This window comes from Mus caroli, chromosome 1 (genome assembly GCF_900094665.2).
Source record: "Mus caroli chromosome 1, CAROLI_EIJ_v1.1, whole genome shotgun sequence".
Classification (NCBI taxonomy): domain Eukaryota; kingdom Metazoa; phylum Chordata; class Mammalia; order Rodentia; family Muridae; genus Mus; species Mus caroli.
Window position 1 is genome coordinate 83,458,337 of NC_034570.1, and position 18,212 is coordinate 83,476,548.

At 49.9% G+C, this 18,212-nt stretch overlaps 1 protein-coding gene across 21 annotated transcripts in view; it reads left to right on the forward strand.

Moving 5' to 3' along the window:
* Positions 1-1,032: 1,032 nt before the first annotated feature.
* Lrrfip1 (LRR binding FLII interacting protein 1) overlaps positions 1,033-18,212 on the forward strand; it is a 129,169-nt gene continuing 111,989 nt past the window's right edge. For 20 of the 21 annotated variants that reach the window (XM_029474322.1, XM_029474382.1, XM_029474391.1 and 17 more), the window contains exon 1: positions 1,046-1,193. In XM_029474322.1, coding sequence (XP_029330182.1) covers positions 1,098-1,193 — 96 coding nt within the window. In that variant the 5' untranslated portion in view covers positions 1,046-1,097. Of the gene's footprint in view, positions 1,194-18,212 lie in introns of all 21 variants that reach the window. The other variant, XM_029474416.1, reaches the window with a different exon arrangement.

Here is an 18,212-nt window from a genome sequence, read left to right on the forward strand (position 1 = left end):
GACCTCCTAAGGCTTGTCCTTCATCCCTGGCCATCCTCCCTCCTGTCCTTCCTCAGGTCCAGCCACCTCGAATATCACCCAAACTTCAGACACCCCAGTGCATTTGCCAGCCTGACCCTCTGCTGGTGCCCTGTCTAATACGAAACAGTCCACTAAGAGCCAGGAGACAAGGAGGGGCATAGAGAGCTTCAAATATGAAGTTCCCAGGGATGGCAGGGAATATGCCGAGCCCATTCTCCGAGGCTGGAGTCCAGTGGCCAGTCAGGAGGCACCCCAGCCAGCACTGTGAGGAGAAAGATGAGCGAACGGAACTGAGTACTCTCAAAGGACGATTGCAGTGCTTGGAGTCCCGGGTACCTGGGCTGCCATCAGAAGCCACCTGGAACTGTTCCAGAGCAAGGTTCTCACTCTTTGGGGATGGACTTTTATCTCAACTGGTTGAGATAGGGATGCTGGCTTAAATTATAACCCCAGCCTATCCCTGCTAGGTGCAAACTCTTCTGGGCCATCCACTTCCCTGAAAACCTTTGTATGACTCCAGCAGAGGTTTCCATTCAGCTACCCACTGTTCCAATGGTGGGCATGCAGTTCCCAGCAGTTTGCCCTCTACAACTCACGCCCCCAAACACCACCAACAGCTCCCCTGGTCTCACAGTATCCCCTCCTGCCCAATGTCCCCAGTGTTCTGATATTCCAACACCTTGCCTCCACAGTATGCTACTCCTAGGTCCCTGACCGCTGGCCCGCCCCTATGAAGGAGCCTCTTTTGTGGGTTCCACTTTCAGTATCCTCTGTCTTGCTTAGTCTTGGCTTCGAGAGCCACCCGGGGTCCCCGTGTCCCTATCCTCAGCTTCCCCGCCACCAGCCGCCACCGCTTGAGCGAGCTTCTCCATCACCACCATGCGTCCCTGCATCCCACCTCGCGGTCTCGGGGTACCCGAGGATCCCCGCGGTCCTGGCCCCGGCCTCCCGCGTCCCCCACGTTCCCAGCCCCGCGCCGCTGACGCCATGACGCCGCGGCGGAGCGAGGGGCGGAGCGGGCGGCCGGACAAGCGCGGCTCCAAGACCGGTCCCGCAGCAGCTGTGCGCCGTGGCCGATGGACATGGGCACGCAGGGATCGGGGCGCAAGCGGCTCCCCAACCGGGAGCGGCTGACGGCGGAGGACGACGCGCTGAACCAGATCGCGCGCGAGGTGAGCGAGGCGCGGCCACAGCTGTCAGCGTCCCCCGCGGTCCCCAGCCCGTCCCCAGTGGTCCCCAGCGGCCGCGCTTTGGGCCGGGCCCCAGGAGTGCTGGGCCCCGGCTTTCATCCACGGCCTGCGGACTACTCGGCACCCGCCGCACGCCGGTGGCGCTACTGCCCTCAGCTCCAGACCCTGGTCCTTGTGGGCCGCTAGTCCCCGGGATTGACTCGGTCTGGCTACCCGGGGCTCAAGGTGGCAGGGTCCCAGTCCAGTGGGGGGGTCCAGTGCCCCTCCTTGTACCGGAAAAGGAGGTTAGGCCAACCCTGTTGACCAGTTGCGGCCCCAGAAGCCACATGGTCTTTCTGAAATGGCCCCAGTTGGTTGGTGACCATTGCCACACAGGGATCAGCTTGGGAGTAACTTAGGGGTCCCGTGTCTGGACCAGCCTGAGAGCAAGCTAGGGCATGTTTGGACGTTTGATAAAAGTTTCCTGGACAGTTCATTACAACGGCAAACGCGTTTGCTAATGAACTTCTCTTGTGGCAAAGGAGGGCGCATGGGTGTGCGTGTCTGCACAAACGCCCGGTTTTCTCCCACAAAGATGCAACCTTTAGGCTGCGGCAGCATGCGTGGCACGTGGAAAGACTAGAGCAAACTGGTAGCAGCCGCTCTGGGGGAGGGGGCCAACTGGTTAAGACGTAGGATGGACAAAGGAATCAGAGACATTTGAATTGCCTTTCTGTTCCCTTTGAGTTGATCGTCCTGTGCCCGTACTAACTAAAATAATAATGATTTCAAAAAATTTAAATGTCCATGCAGGTGAAACCCAGGCTCCTCCCATCTCTTCCGAGCAGGTTGTGATGGAGAGTTAGCCTACATATTATTTCTGCGTGGAAACACTTCCCAGCAGTTTAGGCTGCGGTTGCGTTGGAGAAGTAGTGGCTGTGGTCTTCTTGTTTGTAATTATGAATGCCTGGCTTCAGTTTTACTGGTACCTAGATCTGTGTTTGCAGAACACTGTGTAAAGAAGTGGTTTTCTCTGTACAAGACTGGAGAGGACTTTCCAGCAAACTCCTACCCATCCCCTGAAGCCCAGTGTACAAATTCTGCCCTCTTTGAGCCCTTTGACAGGTAGCTCTCCCATGTCACCCTAGGAATAAGTCCCTTCCTGTACCTGGCGCGGTTGGCAGAATGTGCGGAGGCTAGTTGGTCGTCTGTAGAAGGCGCCACACAGGCAGGCAGGCAGGCAATATCTTATACCAGGAGCTCATTAGAGACAGGTGCACAGTGGGTGATTAATGGTGTTGGTTACAGGACCTTTGGCTAAATACAGACCCTTGCTACATGTAGTGGTTTGAATATAATTTCCTGGTTACAACAGTCTCTTATGTGGGTCTGTGACTACCCAGCAAATAAGTGTCCCTGGGAGGGCCAGAGTGCCCCATAAATCCTGGTGGTTGCAGGACAAAGGAATGAGAAGATTGGGAGTCTCGTAAGCCAACCTCTTATCGGGTGGTTGGTATAAAAATAGATTGGAAGCAGAGGCCAGGGGATGGTTCTGCCTTACACCCAGGGAACCGCAGTCAGCAGTTATAAAGACAGGCAGGAGTCAGACCTGAGCTTCCAGACAGGTCGGACCACTCAGTACTAACTGTGCTGATCTAGGAAAGCCAGCTTCCCAGCCCCCACAACCCCCCCCCCAGCCCTGTTCTTATCTCTGAAAGAGAGGCAGATTTCCTGAGGCTTAGGGGACACACAAAGGAACAGCAGGCAAAGTATTTCCAACCAACTGCATGAAATTAGTGCACCCCCCGAATAAGACAAACCAACGGTGAAAATCAACCACAGACGTGGCCCTTACCCAGAGCCAGGGGCATTCAATGAAAAGATTGGAGGGAGCAGGTGATGCTGTCTGCTCTGGTACAAATTGAATTCTGTTGGCCAACTGTGAAGCTAAATCAGTATTCAGATGGCAAATATCTATGCCCTGAATAATTTAATGTTCTTATGGACACTAGTAAAATTGTCCCCAGCTTGGTTTCCAATTCACTCTTTAATCCATGATCATGGTATCCAACAGTCAATCCTAAACAGCCAAGAGTTAGCAGGAAAACTAGAAAGGATTTGGATCAAAAAGGGGGTCTGGCAATGTGAGTAGAATTATCTGTCACCTAGCACGGGAGAGGGCAAGCTGGGAGAATGTTTGCGGACTTGGAGGCCATCTGGGCTACAAAGTGAGACGCTGTCTCACAAAAAAAGAAGAGTGGGTCAGAACCTGTAGATCAACAGGCCCTGTAGAAGATCCCATCTGATCAGAAGGGTCATGGAAGGGTCTGGAGGTTTGGAATGAGAACTCCAGCTAGCAGATAACATCAGAGGCTGCTTCCTGGAGGAAATGGTATCTTGAGCTCTTGAAGGATGTATCTACCAGCCAGACAAAAGTCCTGACCACTTGACAGGGGACACATAGCAGCACAGTATGTGAATCCCAGGCGAGAATGCTAGTGCTTGTATCTCAGTACTACAGGCTCCTGTATGCTGACCCCATCCACAGGCAGAGGTGCTGTGTAGAAGTTCACTGACTTTAGCCTCGGCCAAGGGGTCATTCCAGGGTGGATCCCTGAATTATGGTCCCCCCGTCTGCATCTCTCTAGAGACCTAGTTACAGCTCTCTGAGGAACCTCTGCAGGTCTCTAGAGTTCTCCTGCTCCGAATTCTGAGACCACAGATGACTGGCTTCCATGAAGTCCCTGTGGCAAAGGGAGACAGGGCTATCCATGCCAGGCCTGGATCTGGAGAGGGCCCCTTGTCCTGTGCACATGCCAACTAAGGACGGGGCATCCCTGCCCCGAATCCTTTAGGAAGCTGTATAGGCCTGAGTGGAGGTGGAGTGGTTCTAAGAGCGGTAGGAGGAATGGAACGTTGCCTTCAGGGAGACAAATGGAGACTCTGGGCCAAGGTCATCAGGAGACCTGGGTCATACAGGCAAGAGACTCACTCAGTGGCGTGGAATAGGAGTGCAGTTCTCCTGGAGCTAGGAAGTTCTCTGAGAAAGAACAGAGCCTTTCAGTGCCCTTTCCCCCACAGTCTGCCTTGTCTCTTTCCATTTCCACAGGTCCTATCTGGCTCCAGCCCAGCAAGTAGACAGGTTGTCATTTAATATGCTTTTGGCATATCAGTACTGACTGGATCATCTTTAGGAGGTGAAATTCTAGCATGATGTTGGGGGAAGGGGCCGGCCATCAGTCTCCAGACAGTAAGGAGGCTGGGAGTGCCAGGTCTCACATCTGGGCAGAGGTGTTGCTGAAGTCTTCAGAAGGTGAATCTCTAGGCTGAGTCTTCCTTCCTCCCATGCAGACCTTCTCCCAGGGACTTTAGGGGGGCCTGGGCTTCCCCCTCAGCGCTCTGTCCAAGGTTGTTCAGTGTCCTCTCCAAGGCTTGTCCATGCCACAGTCGCAGCAGCTGGCTTCCTTTGGGTTTGCCCATCATCTTGGGCGGTGAGTGGGTTCCTCCCTGTGTGGCCTACACGAGATGCCTTTCCACATCCAGCAGGACAAGACGGGAAGGGGAGGGGGATCTGGGTGGTCCTCCTAAGAGAGACACAGATCTGGTCATCATCTGTAAGGTATTAAGAATGGCCATAACTGTCTCTGAAGCCTCTTGTCCAGAGAACCCACTGTGAGGGGATCCTCCCAGCATGTGGGCCAGGAGCCCTGAATGTTGAAAACTCAGAGCCCACCCCCAGCTTCACCTTCACTGGACCAAAGTTCCTGATACATAGAAGATGCCCCCCTTCTCCCCAGCAGAGCTCCTGGGAGAGGCAAACCTTCAGCCATTAGCTCACACATGTTAGAACAGAGAATGTCACTCTCCCACCCTGGAGACTTCCTGTCCTAGACTCACAGGCTGATGGTACCTTCCATGTTCCCCTGCTGAGCCCATGCTCCGTCCTGCTTGCCTCTAGGGCTTCTGCAGGAAACCACGTGCAGCCATGTGCAGGCTGCAGGCTTGTCTCCTGGGAGACCTGCTGTGAGCGCCACTCCTGGGCTGGGCAATCCTACTGAGATAGTCCTTCCACGTGCTCTGCTCGTCCTCCCAAGCAGACCTCAGGACTCTACCTGTGTAAGGTGAGCCTGTCTATATACCTGCTTGCTCAAGCTTCAAGGCCATGGGGATATCGATAGGTTGCGGTGTGCTCATTAGTCTAGCTCATTTTAGACCCTTACCTCTGCTACCTTTGGCACCAAGGTGATGAGGCTTTCTTGGATTGAGGGATCTGGGAAGAATTCAGCTATCATGACAGACTCCTGGCCTCTGTCATAGTTCCCATGCCCTACCCCACCCCCACTGTGACAGCACACTAGGGCCTGAATTCAACAGTCCTTTTTGCCACCCAGCCACTTAACTTCAGTCGGATGCCTTTGTTTCCCAAGACTAGTCAGCTCATAAAAACCTAGTGGACACTGGCTGGCTGTGCCACCCAGGGTGGTTAGGCTATTACTGTGCAATCAGGAAGTGGTGGTACCCCACCTTCCATAGGGTCGGGGAACATGTGGCTGTTCATTGTCCAATGTGAAGAGCTGCCCCACCTCAAATATAGCCATCTTGGGTGGCCCTCCTAAGAGAGACACAGATCTGGGGGCTGGGTATCATCTGTGAGGTATTATGAATGGCCAAAGCAGGAGTTCCTGGGTCTGTGAGCTTGGACTGTTGATGTGATTTCTGAAAGATGGAAGAAGCTGAGAGGATTCAGAGTCTCATCTGGACCGCTCTGCTGTCTCTGGTGGCCTCCAGGCCCCACCCATAGCTATTTCTATCAGAGCCAGCTGTCTCTTCCTCCATCTGTGGAACGTCTAAGTGACTCCTAGCTCCATGCTCAGCGTCGGGGTTTTCCTATGAAAGGCTGAAGAGACCTTAGACTGAATGGTGAAGACCACAGTCCTGGACTGTAGTCAAGGTTGTCACCTGTAAGTCTCATCTAAGTGTGGGACACAAAAGGAAGAAGGGGACAACCGTGAGCAAGCCATTCTCAGAAGCTTCATCCCACAAGCGTACCAAGTCCCATCAGAAGAGCAGAGCGTTCATTTAATGTCCTGTCTAAAACCTCATTGCAGATGACAGCCTACGTTCAGGTCAGCTTCACCCATCCCTGGGACAGCTGTCCCCAACTGACCTGTGAGCCCTCAGTGTAACCTTTCATGAGGCAGACACAAAGTGCTCTCTGCCTTCCTGTATCCAGGATTTCCTCCTTTCACGCCCCCATCTGGAAAGCTTTCATTTTTATCTCAGCAAACGAATATGCAGTTTTGCTGTTGCTCATGTTCTCAGGCCATTACCAACACAGCTGGACGGTTCTCTTAATTGTTTTGTAAATTTAGGGTTTTCTTTTAGAGTTTCTATTTATTTATGTGTGCCTGGGTGGATTTATGTGCACCATGTGCATGGAGGAGGCCAGAAAGTCTTGGATTCCCTGGAACTGGAGTTATAGACAGCTGTGAGCCACCATTCAGGGTGCCAGGAACCAAACCTGGTCTACTGTGGAAGCAATTAGAGGTCTTAACGCTGGTCTGTCTCTTTGGATCCTGAACTGTTCTTTCAATACCTGTCAGACCCTGACACTTCTCTGGTGAGACATCGCTTCTTACATTGCTGTGTGTATTGATTTGAAAGCACTAATGATGAACTCAGTCACCAGTATTGCCTCCGTGTCACAGTAAGGAGAGAAATCAAGGCACTGCCCCCTTGGTGTCATTTAACCAAGAGTCTGTCCAGATTGCAAGTTTCTATTTTGCCCTCTTTTGTCTCCCATTATCCCTGTCTGCCTGTGGTATGAGTCTGAATCTGGGCCTGTCTGAATACTGTCCTGTGAATCTGTCCTTGTGTCTTAGTCTCTATGTGTCTCACAAAGGGCTTTGCTCTGTCTTTTATTGACTAGCACAGAAAACATCACAAGGGGAAGGAATGAAGGACATGCCACAGAAATCTCTTAACAGAGTTTTACAAGGGATTAAGTCACAGACTCCAACTAACCCCAACTTACAGACAGTAGTAGAAACATTATTTTTCACTAAGCAATAAACAAATATTGTTGGCAACATTAATGGTGGATACTTGGTTTATAAGATTATTTTCAACCTATATTTGCTGTTTTCAGCAAATAATTAGCGTAACACACACATTGTTCTCTGGGGCAGGAGCATGGGAGAATGCATAATTTAAGATTGTAGTTATGCATTAGCTTGGATTATAAAAGCTGGTTACATGGGAAATCCAAGGCAAGTCAGGTTGATTGTTACATTGCTTTCTTTTTTTTTTAAGATTTTTATTTACTTGATATATGTGAGTACACTGTCGCTGTCTTCAGACACACCAGAAGAAGGCATCGGATTCCACTACAGATAGTTGTGAGCCACCACGTGGTTGCTGGGAATTGAACTCAGGACCTCTGGAAGAGCAGTCAGTGCTCTTAACCACTGAGCCATCTCTCCAGCCTGTTACATTGCTTTCTTAAAGGCAGATCAAGCAAACTGCTGAGTCCACAGCAGGATGTCAGTCAGTCCTGAGTCTTACATGACCTCAAGGTACATTATTAAATATGTATATACATATATATATATATATGTATATATGTATATATATATACACACAAATATATATATATATATATATATATATATACACACATATATGACTGTGAGGTCCAGCAAAAGTTCCAGTTTCTAGAATGTAAAAGATACTTTCATAAATGATCCATTGCCACTGTCCCATAAAAGCCAAATATTTTAATGGGCCCATAAGTCCCTGAATGTCCTGGGGAGTGCCACAGTTTTCACAAATATTATGCATATATGTAGATATTCCATTATTAAAGTGCAACTTATAAAACTATTCTTCATAGGTTTATCAAGCTTAGATGCTGTCTGTTGCCTTCCTGGGTAGAAGATTGAGAGTGGGTATCCGTGGAGACCAGTTGCCATTCCCCCACATCCTCATCCTGTATTTCTATTGTGGTTTAATAATATACTCATTGGCATAATGTCATGGTAGGTTGAGGGTATTAGATGCTAGAATCAGGTTTCATGAGTTCAGATTTGTCCTTTGTTCCATGGTCAAAAGCAATTATATGAGCACTTGGATCTCCTATAAGTACAGCAGGGAAATACTAACAGTCCACTTCCCATGAGGTAGGTGATTATGAGAGCAAACGAAAGATGTCAGGTAAAGGTCTCAGGGCAATGGCCAAAGTGCACACAGGAAACGCCAGTGGAAGTGACCATATTACATGCCACCCATCACTTTGGGAGCCAGCCAGCACAAGTAGCTGTTTCTTTTTATTTAAACTGCTTGCCTGTACCCATGTCTATGATCTGTAAGTCTTCAAAGTCTTAACAAACCCCTTATGGTCCCATTTGTAATATAATTAGACAAGTCAGGCCATCATCCCATTTTATTTATTCCCCACAATCCTCCTAGTCAGGTCTGGGTGTCCTCGGGCTTTGACCCCCTCAGCTCTCGCTCCCTCCTTACAGCTCTAAAGGATGGATCCTTTTACCTTTTTGGCGGGGGATGAGGGAGTGTGAGTCCCCGTTTCCTGGATTGTAATTGTCTTTTATGGCTCTAAACTTGGTTTTGCTGGAACAGGTCCTTCTGAACAAGGGTCCCCTTTTCCAAATATTTGCGCGCCTACAAAAGCCTCCTATCCTACCCTCCCACTTGATTGATAGTTTGGTTGTATATAGAGGTCTAGGTTAAAAATAAGTTTCCAAAGAATGTCAGTGGTTTCTCTGTGTCCTTTGAAGTGGTTTCCAATTGGCATTGTTAATTGAAAAGAACCCTGTGCAGAAAGTGAAGGTGGCACTCGGTCCTCTGTGGGGGAAAAGCTGCAATTTGTCGGCATTCACTTGAAGAAACACCGGCAGAGCCACAGCGGAGGAGCGTGGGAAGTAGCGAAAGCAGGTTTGTCAGGGACGCGCCTGTATTACCTACCAAGCCAGTAAGTCAATGTGGAAAAGCAAAATTAAAAATGAATTTCTGCCGTCATCTTAGGGCCTCTTCCTATTTTATTCTAGCATTGAGGGTTGCTCTGAGAATTTTAGTCTCTCCCGTGGTCAGCTTCATAACCTGCTTTTATTCTCTGGACCCTGTAGCAATCACTGTTCTTCCTACCCTAGGCTTTTCCCATATGTATAGAGTATAACTGGCTTCATTGAATCTGGAAATGACTATCCAAAAGTTCTGTGACATTTCTGGTATCCCCACCCCACCAACCAGCCCTCAGCTCTCTTTTGGCAAGACGCCTGATCTTCCTTTTGTTCTTTCTACATCTCTGTCTTTTGTTAGATCATCTGGGACAGCATTCAAGTTAATCTACTCCTACTAAAGATACCTGAACTATATTTAAATTTGATTTCTTGAGGTTTCCCTCCTGCCCCTCATCCTTTTCCCCACTTTGTGATTCTTCCTTTTAAATTTTGTTTTTCTGTGTATTTGTTTTATTTGAGACATAAATCAGATCTGCCTTGAGATTACAGAGATCCTCCTGCCTCTGCCTTCTAAGTGCTGAGATTAGAAGTGTGTGCCGCTGTACTCAGATCACACGGATTTATTTTGTGTGTGTGTGTGTGAGAGAGAGAGAGAGAATGCACACATGTGCAACCCACAGGGCAAATGTCAAAGGACAACGTGTGTGTCACTTCTCTCCACCATTCAAATTCCAGGGATGAAACTCAAGTTGTGAGTCTAGGAGCAAGTGTATTTACCCACTGAGCCATCTGACCAGCCCCCTTTTTCCTTTTACTCACTCTCTCTCTCTCTCTCTCTCTCTCTCTCTTCTTTTCTACAAATACAGAGTCTCACTATGTAGTCTAGGCTGGTCTTGAACTCACTATCTGCCTACAAAACTGATAAACACACACCTGTGATATTAACCCTTGAAAAGCAGAAGTAGTAAGATTGCTACATGCTCAAGGCCAGCTTGGGTTACATAGCAAGTTCTAGGATGGCCAGGGTGATCTAGCAAGACCTTTTTCTCAAAATAGAATAATGTGGGGGGGGGGCAACAAAATAACAGCAAAAAAAAAAAAAAGATTTTTCTGACATTAGGCATTGAGAATCATCAATTCTTTCACTGGCTTGTCAAGTTTTCTAAGACCTGAGATACACCTGGGGTTGGGTAGGCAGAATGTGATCCAGCCTTGGCTGGGGTAAACTCTCAGGTCAGCAGCATGTGAGAGCCAGGAACAGTCAGCATTGAGCTGCTGCTGCCTTCCATCAGGATTTCCACTCCCTTCTTGGTATGATTCACCAAGCAGCTCTGACCCTGTTTGTATAGAACACCACAGGGACTCACACGCAGTCAGGGGGCTCACACACCATCCAGGGCTCACATACTGTCCAGTCCAGGGGCTCACACGCCACCTGGGGGCTCACACACAGTCAGGGGGCTCACACGCCATCCAGTCCAGTCTAACATCCATTAGTCCATTTCGCTTTTCACCCTTTCCCATGCTGCATTGCTACCTTTGTCCTTGGTTTCTTTCTTTCTTTTTTTTTTTCTTACTTCCTACCATCTTCTATGACATTCCTCATCTGGGAAGATACAGGGATATCCAGGCTGACAGTCCCGGAAGTGGGATCCCGAAGCAGACTGTGTGGGGAACATGGCTATCCCAAAGATCCTGAGCTGCTTCTCGCTGCCTCTGGCACATTTGCCATCTCTCATTCTGAGTGGCCTGGCCTGTGGGTCATCCTGGTTGTGGTGGGAATTGTCTGTGTTTCTGAAGGCTATCACAAGAGCCACCGTCCATCCTTGATCACTGTTGAGCAGTGGCAGTGTGGCAGCGCAGTTGAGGACCTCCATTCTCAATCGTTTTGAAACAGATCGAAGTAGCCATGTAGCCAGCAGCCACTGTGCTGGCAAAGACCCCATAGCTCTGGAGCAATGATTTATCCCTTATGGTGCTATATTATAATAGGCATAGCCCATAATTTGAAATCCCAACTGAGTTTTATCGAGCCATGTATCACTCACGATCTGGCACAGAAGTGGAGGAAAATGATGTACAGGTGGGAGGGATTAGCCTGCGGTCCTGCTTTGCCTGAGGCACGCTTGTGGAAAGGACAGTCTTCATCCCACCCCTTCAGTGAAAGAGGAATAGTACTGCCGGGTACAGTTATGGTAACGTGGAGGAGTGTGTTGTGTAGCACTTAGCAGGTACTACTACTGAAAGGGTGGTGGACATTTCCTGCTTGCATGTGGCTCGGGCAGATAAGCAGGTGGCCTTGGTGCTTTGCATCCAGTTGGGATGTGGCCAAGGATCCAGGGCCAGGGCAGAAACTCTTCCTCCTAAGTAAAAGGATAGAGCAGGGTGAGGTCAGAGAGATCACTTGATCTCGGATTGATCTTGAACTGAAGAGCCTCCTCTGCTTCAGGATGCTGGGATCTCAGGCACGTACCACTGCATCTGGCTTCATGGCTGTGGTTTAACTTTGTACATATCTTAGTGTCCATGTACCTGTGGGCTTCCCTGGCTCAGAGTATGAGAACTGGAGACAGCTATGATTTGGATTTAGAATGAGCACACACACACATACACACACACACACACACATACACACATTCACACACAGGGCTGATATATATTGAAGGGTTCATCCTTAGTTACTGGTAATATTTGAGGAGGGTCTTCTTAGACGCCTTAGGAGGCAGGGCCTAGCTGAAAGGAGCAGAGCAGAAGGGCGTGTCTTTGGAGGCCGTATTTTGTCTGAGGGTCTTCCTCTGTCTCTTACTCTCTGTTAGCTGCCTGTCTATCGTGAAGTAGGAAGCTTTGAGTACACAGTGCCGCCACCACATGCTTGTCCTCAGAATCGTGGCCCAAGGCTCATGACCCAACTCCCCAGATGTCTTCCTCATTCCCTTAAGTTGTTATAACAGGCATTTTGTCTTAGTCAAAGCCCACCGATGCTGTCCTTTGCACAAAGGACCCCTGTATTCAGTCTCAACACTGTATTAGTATCACTTTTGTTTCTTGGTCCTCAGTTTAAGTCAGCAGGAGGATCCACTCAGGTTCCCTGTAGGACTCCATCCTCAAGTAGCCTAGGTGAGTGTCTGTCTTGAGTGACTTCCTGAAGACCCAGACCTTACGGGCCAGGCTTGTTCACAACTGTTTATCTTTGGGCTTATCTGACCTCTTAGAAGTTACCAAACTACCTCCCTATTTTTAACCCATGCCTCCAGCCAGCCAGCGTGGTTGCCAGAGGGGTTGAGAGGAGGTGATGGCCTTCTAACTCCTCGTTTCGGTTTCTGATGTCTCATACTTTGGGGTTCCCCAGTCTAGATGCTATTGGCTTTGGAGACCAGCTCATGCCCTCTTGTGGGGGCTTTTGTATATACCATAGAAGGCTCAGTGACACCCCCAGTTTCTGATCAGCAGATGCCAGTAACTCCATCTCCTTGGTGGTGATAGGTGACCATGTCTCCAGATGTTGTCAGATGGCTTCTGGGGGAGAAGGATGCTGATTTAGGCACTGCCTCCCTTCTGTCAAGTGTGTGCCTTGAGTCCAGAGACTATGGAAACCTGATGCTCTACTCTGTCAGGGTGAGTGGCTGTTCTCTGGTGCAGGAAGAATGGCTAGCTAATTTTTTTTTTTATTTCCTCCATCGGACCTTCTTCGTGGAAGTTGTGGAGAAGGAACCATTACCCTAGAGTCAGGAAGTGGGCTGGGCTGGGAGGGAGGTTGGGTGGTTCTAGAAGTCAGCTTTGGATTCTGGAAGTGGAGGCCTCAGCTGCGAACTTGATGGCACTTGGCTGTGTTGCAGAAGTATGGAGGCCTTGCCTGGGGGGTCTGGTAGAGCAGTGCACTGCAGACTGAGGAGTAGTTTGGATGCTGACTGTTCACAGTCCTGGATGCTGCAGGTTCAAGGTCAAGGCATATTCAGGTACAACCTTGGTCTGCTATGTCAGCTGCCCACATGAAATCCAGGTATGGTGGCAGAGGAAAAATGGGACATGTCCCAACTCAGTGTGACATATGATGGTGGGGCCGAGGGGCCATTCATACTCAACCCAGAATTAGCAGGGCACAGAAACGGGACAACAAATGATCAATGACAGCTACCTTTCCACACGGGATTAAAATTGTCCCCATGCCTGCTACAAAGCTGAGCTTCTTAAAATAGATGCTGGGTTAGTGTCTTCCCAGAATCCTCGCCTCATCACCCTGGAGTCCCTGCATATCCCATCTTAGCTCTTTCCTCATGACTCCATATTCCCAGAATGTACTGTGCAGCCTCCACCCCTCTTTCTGTTAGCCAAGACGGGACTGTGTATACAGCACTGTCTGGCTGAAGACCCACCCTTGCTCTACCCAGGGCTGTCTGTCCATTCCCTTAGACAATGGGATGCCAGTCACCCTGACTGGGCTGCTGAATGGGACAGGAAGGCCTTGCTAATGCTCTTCCACAGTGGTCCTCCACTTTTCTAACGCCACAATCCTTTAAATACAGTTCCCTCCTGTTGTGGTGACCCCCACCCCCACAACCATAAAATTATTTTTGTTGCTACTTCCTAACTGTAGTTTTGCTACTGTTATGAATTGTAATGTAAATATCCGTGTTTTCTGCTGGTCTTGGGCGACCCCCGTGAAAGGGGCTGCAACCCACACTTTGAGAACTGCCTCTAGAACATTTGCCTTGATCACTTGTATTTGAGAGGGAAGCGCACACCGCTCTCCCTCTCAATGACTGAAAAACCCTGCCTCAGTGTGAAGCTGATTCTCACTCCTCCCCCTCCCTCCTTTTTTTAAAAACTTAAATTTTGTTTCAGCTTTAGTTTCTTTTTCCAAGGCCTCCCTCCCTAGAGCAGGAGGGCTAATAATCAATGCTACTGGGTACTGTGGGGACAGGATGAGGGCCACATCCCAGCGGCTAGCCCTCCGATAGCAGTCTCTGAAAGTGTTCCTCAGGAGTGAGGTATGGAAACAGGCCACGACCCTCAGGGTGGTCACTCTGTTTCCCACACAGTTTTTATTCTGCTCTTTAAAGTCCAGAGTGATTTCAGATGAGGCCCACCATCTCCCACCCCCACCCCGGAAGCCTTCGTATACCTCATCTTCAATAGCTTTCCCTTTGAATTCCACAGGGTCTCATAGCGATGGATTTTTCTCAGTGTGTGAACAGAGCCCAGATCTGCTGCTAGCTATGTGTGTATCTCGGATCTCTGACTCCCTGGAGGCCCTGGGGTCTGCTGCTGTAGGTGGAAGGCAGGAGCCACTAAGAGGGTTCATGACTGACGTGTATCCACATCCCAGGGCTGTCTTAGTCAAAGAATACACTGTCTGCTCCCTCCTTCACCTCTGGGTTTCCTCCTGAAATGTGTCTCTTCCCCAGTTTCCTCTCCTTGATTAGTGGGCTGTTGTCCCCTCTTGCCCCTTCCCCCACCAGCACCCTAAGCCCTCCAGGCTGCCCAGCCCTGTGATTGGTGGGCCTCCTGCTGCCAAGGTACCACTGGTGGGAGAAAGGCAGTCAAAGGCTTAGAGTGGCTTCCTGTTTAGTTTGTGGACACTAACATATGTTGGGAACATCTATAAGTATACTGTTCTTTTCCCAGGCAATTAACCAATCTCTGTCGAAGTCCATGCATGGGTGGATGGAGTGGCTTTTATGGCTAGCCCATTCTTAATCGTCACAGCTCCTCAGTTCACAGCACACTCAGGAACTGTAGACCCTGTGCCCTTAGCTTCCTCAGAGGTTACCAGCAAAGGGCCAGCAACCCCAGAGACCACACTCATCCCTGTGGCCAAGGCCTTTGGGCTCTTCTTGCTGTGAGAACATTTCCTCCCAGCTTCCCAGCCCAGCAGCGTCCCCTAAGAGACTCCCTGAGTCATGCTGAATCTTTCATGGAGAAAGCAGCATTGACCATTCACCTTGGGCTCCACGGTTCCCATGCGCCATCTTTGCCATCTCCAATGAAGCCACAGGGTCACTGAGCCCCAGTGCTCCCTCCTGAGGGATGGAGGCTGTCATAAAATCATGGTGCATGTGAGCTGGGGTGAATGTCATACGTGTGGTAAGCCTCCTCTCCGTGCACACCCTCAGAAACTGCAGCAGACATCGTGCTGGCCACAGACGTGTGTGTGCAATGGTCACCTGCCTGTCATTTGTGCTTAAAGAGGTAGAGGGCTGATACCTGTTCCCAGGTCAAAACTCTTCTCAAGACTGCAAATTCCTGGTGCCTCTTTCCCCTTGAGACTCCGGGTTTCTGCACCCAGGTTCTCCCTCAGACTCCTAGCTATAGGTTCTACGCTAGGACCTAGGTTCTGCTACTGCAGGTTCTGCTGTAGAATCTAGACTCTTTGTTCCCTTCAAGATTTCAAGCTTTGGGTTTCAGGTTCTAATTCAGACTTGGCTTCAGGCTTCAGGCTGTCTGACTGAGTTAGGGAAAGGTGTCTTTGAGGTGGGATATCAGCCACCTGCTCACCTCCCAGAATTCACACGGGTCCAAAAGGGAACACTGTTGGGCTAACACATACAAGCCCTAAAGAGCCCCAGAGGTTTCACGCTCGCCAGTGTCTATTGCTAGGCATGGACAGCATGCTCACTGGCTCCAGAGGTTTTGTTCTTCTCATAGCTCTGACTGTGCTAGAACTCATTATGTAGACCAGGCTGGCCTTGAACTCACAGAGATTTGCCTGCCACTCCCAGCTTGCATTCATTGCTCTTTACAAAGCACACTCTCTAAGCTTCTTTGGCAATGTTCTTGCTTTTTCCTGTAGCTGAAAAGCCGGTCCAGGGCTGGAATGTCCCTCAGGAAGACGGGCTGGCTGGAAGTGTGGCAGGAAACACCAAAGCCTGCACATGCCTATGTATGGCCTTCCCTGGTCTTGGAGGCCCTGGTCCATTCAGGTTCAGGTGGAGATGGGGAAGAAATGCACTGGAGTTGCCATCTCCATGACGACTGCAGATGCCCTGGAACATCAGGGTTATATTAGCTGGTCAGGGAGGAGCCTCAGTTAGGCTGGAAGGGCTGTCCTCAGCCCACTCAGGCCTCCATGGAATCTCTCCAAGCTTCAGTGTTGCCTGGTGGGACTCCTTCTGTGTAACTGTTCAGTCTGTACCACGTGAGGAGGAACACAGCATGAGTCTTGTGTTACACATGAGAGCCACAGGGTCCTGCCCCCACCAACCCGAGCCTGGCACACATTTATCCCCCCTCTTCCTCTCTTCCTCTCCTTTCCTTCCTCCTTGTCTCCTTGCCTCCTCTCATGTATTATACAGATGTAAATTGTATATCAAAACCACATGTTCTGCTTGGGATGGGTTGCAAGTGTGTCTCCTAGACAATTCTATCCCTTAGATGTGGCTGTCACAGGAGCATCTATGAAACAGTATCTGGAAAGTTGTTTAGCCCAATTCTGAGAAAGCAAAACATGTTGCAAGGAAGCCTAGAGATGAGGCTGGCACTTCTGACCCAATGGTTCTCAAAATGTGACCTCCAAGCACAGGGCCTCCCTCACCTGAAAGCAGCTAGTCATGTTGGATCCAGAGCCCTGGGTGGGATGGGGCTTGTGCAGTGGGTGTGAGGAGCCCTGACCATCAGGACTGTCTGCGTGGGGTGGATGGAGGTCCTGATCATCCTGTATCTCCATCATCCTGTATCTCCATCATCCTGTATCTCCATCATCCTGTATCTCCATCATCCTGTATCTCCATCATCCTGTATCTCNCATCATCCTGTATCTCCATCATCCTGTATCTCCATCATCCTGTATCTCCATCATCCTGTATCTCCATCATCCTGTATCTCCATCATCCTGTATCTTCATCATCCTGTATCTCCATCATCCTGTATCTCCATCATCCTGTATCTCCATCATCCTGTATCTCCATCATCCTGTATCTCCATGAATTGATGCAGCCTCTTTTTGCTCAGCACTGAGTTCCTTTATGGTTGTTGCTGCGACCATAGACCCAAAGCTGCCAAAAGCTGCCTGCTGAGGAACTACCCAATCACAGCACCTTTCTGAGGCAGAGCTTGGTGGTGGACTTCACCCTTGCGGTGGCTCTTAGCACCCAGCAGATGCTGAGTCCCTGAGCGAACCTCGAGGGAATGAATTCCTGAATGAATAAGCAGACTAAGCCTTACTTCAAAGTAACATCTGAAGGCTCTACTTCGTTAGAACCAGCTGTGTATTGTGTATATAGCTGAAGATGCTCCAGGAGCCTAGGGTAGCAGGAGTCAAGCTGGTACAGGACCGGTTCTATGGCCTGTGCTTTGGTCCACTGCATGTTAGAAGGTGGTTTGTGACCTCATCCCCCTTCCTGTGATAGGATGGAGAGTGGAAAGTTATAGCAAGACACTAACCCTTTTTTGTCCACTCCTAAAATTCCTGGCACCCCATTTCCATGACTTCTTTCCTGGCATTGCCCCGCTGGCTTTCTGGTAATGTTGCACACGGGGGGAAGGGGGGGGGAATTCTTTCCAACACAGGGGAGGGGCCTGTGACCTCACTAGGGGCTTCGTGGGTGATCAGGTCGCCTTGCACGCTGCCAGTGTGCCGAGATCCCACACCCTAAAAAGGCATTTATTGTGTTCAGGAAGGCTCCTGCCTCAGATGGTGGCACTCACCCAGGGGCTGAAGTCATTTGGACCCTGTATGGAACATTCTCCTGTGTGGCTGCCCTGCTGGGGCGAAGCACTTGAATCGCAGGAATTTCAATGTATTAATAGACCCTGCCAGGTGCAATAAATAGCTGCCTTTGCCCGACCTTCACCTCTCATGGCACTGAGCTTCTGAGAGGCCCTGCACACCCCTACAGTAACAGAACGCATATGAGGGAGGGGTCTCCCTGTGAGAGACAGGCAGTGGTGGGCTGTGCCCCGCAGAAGAAAACAAAAAAAAATGAACAAAAGGTTGAAGATGTGTCTCAGGAAAGCAGAAAATCAGCTAGTCTAGTCCACCCTCCCACCCCCCAACCCTCACGCTCCCACCCCACACCCCACTCCCCACCCTCCCACCCCACTCCACCCC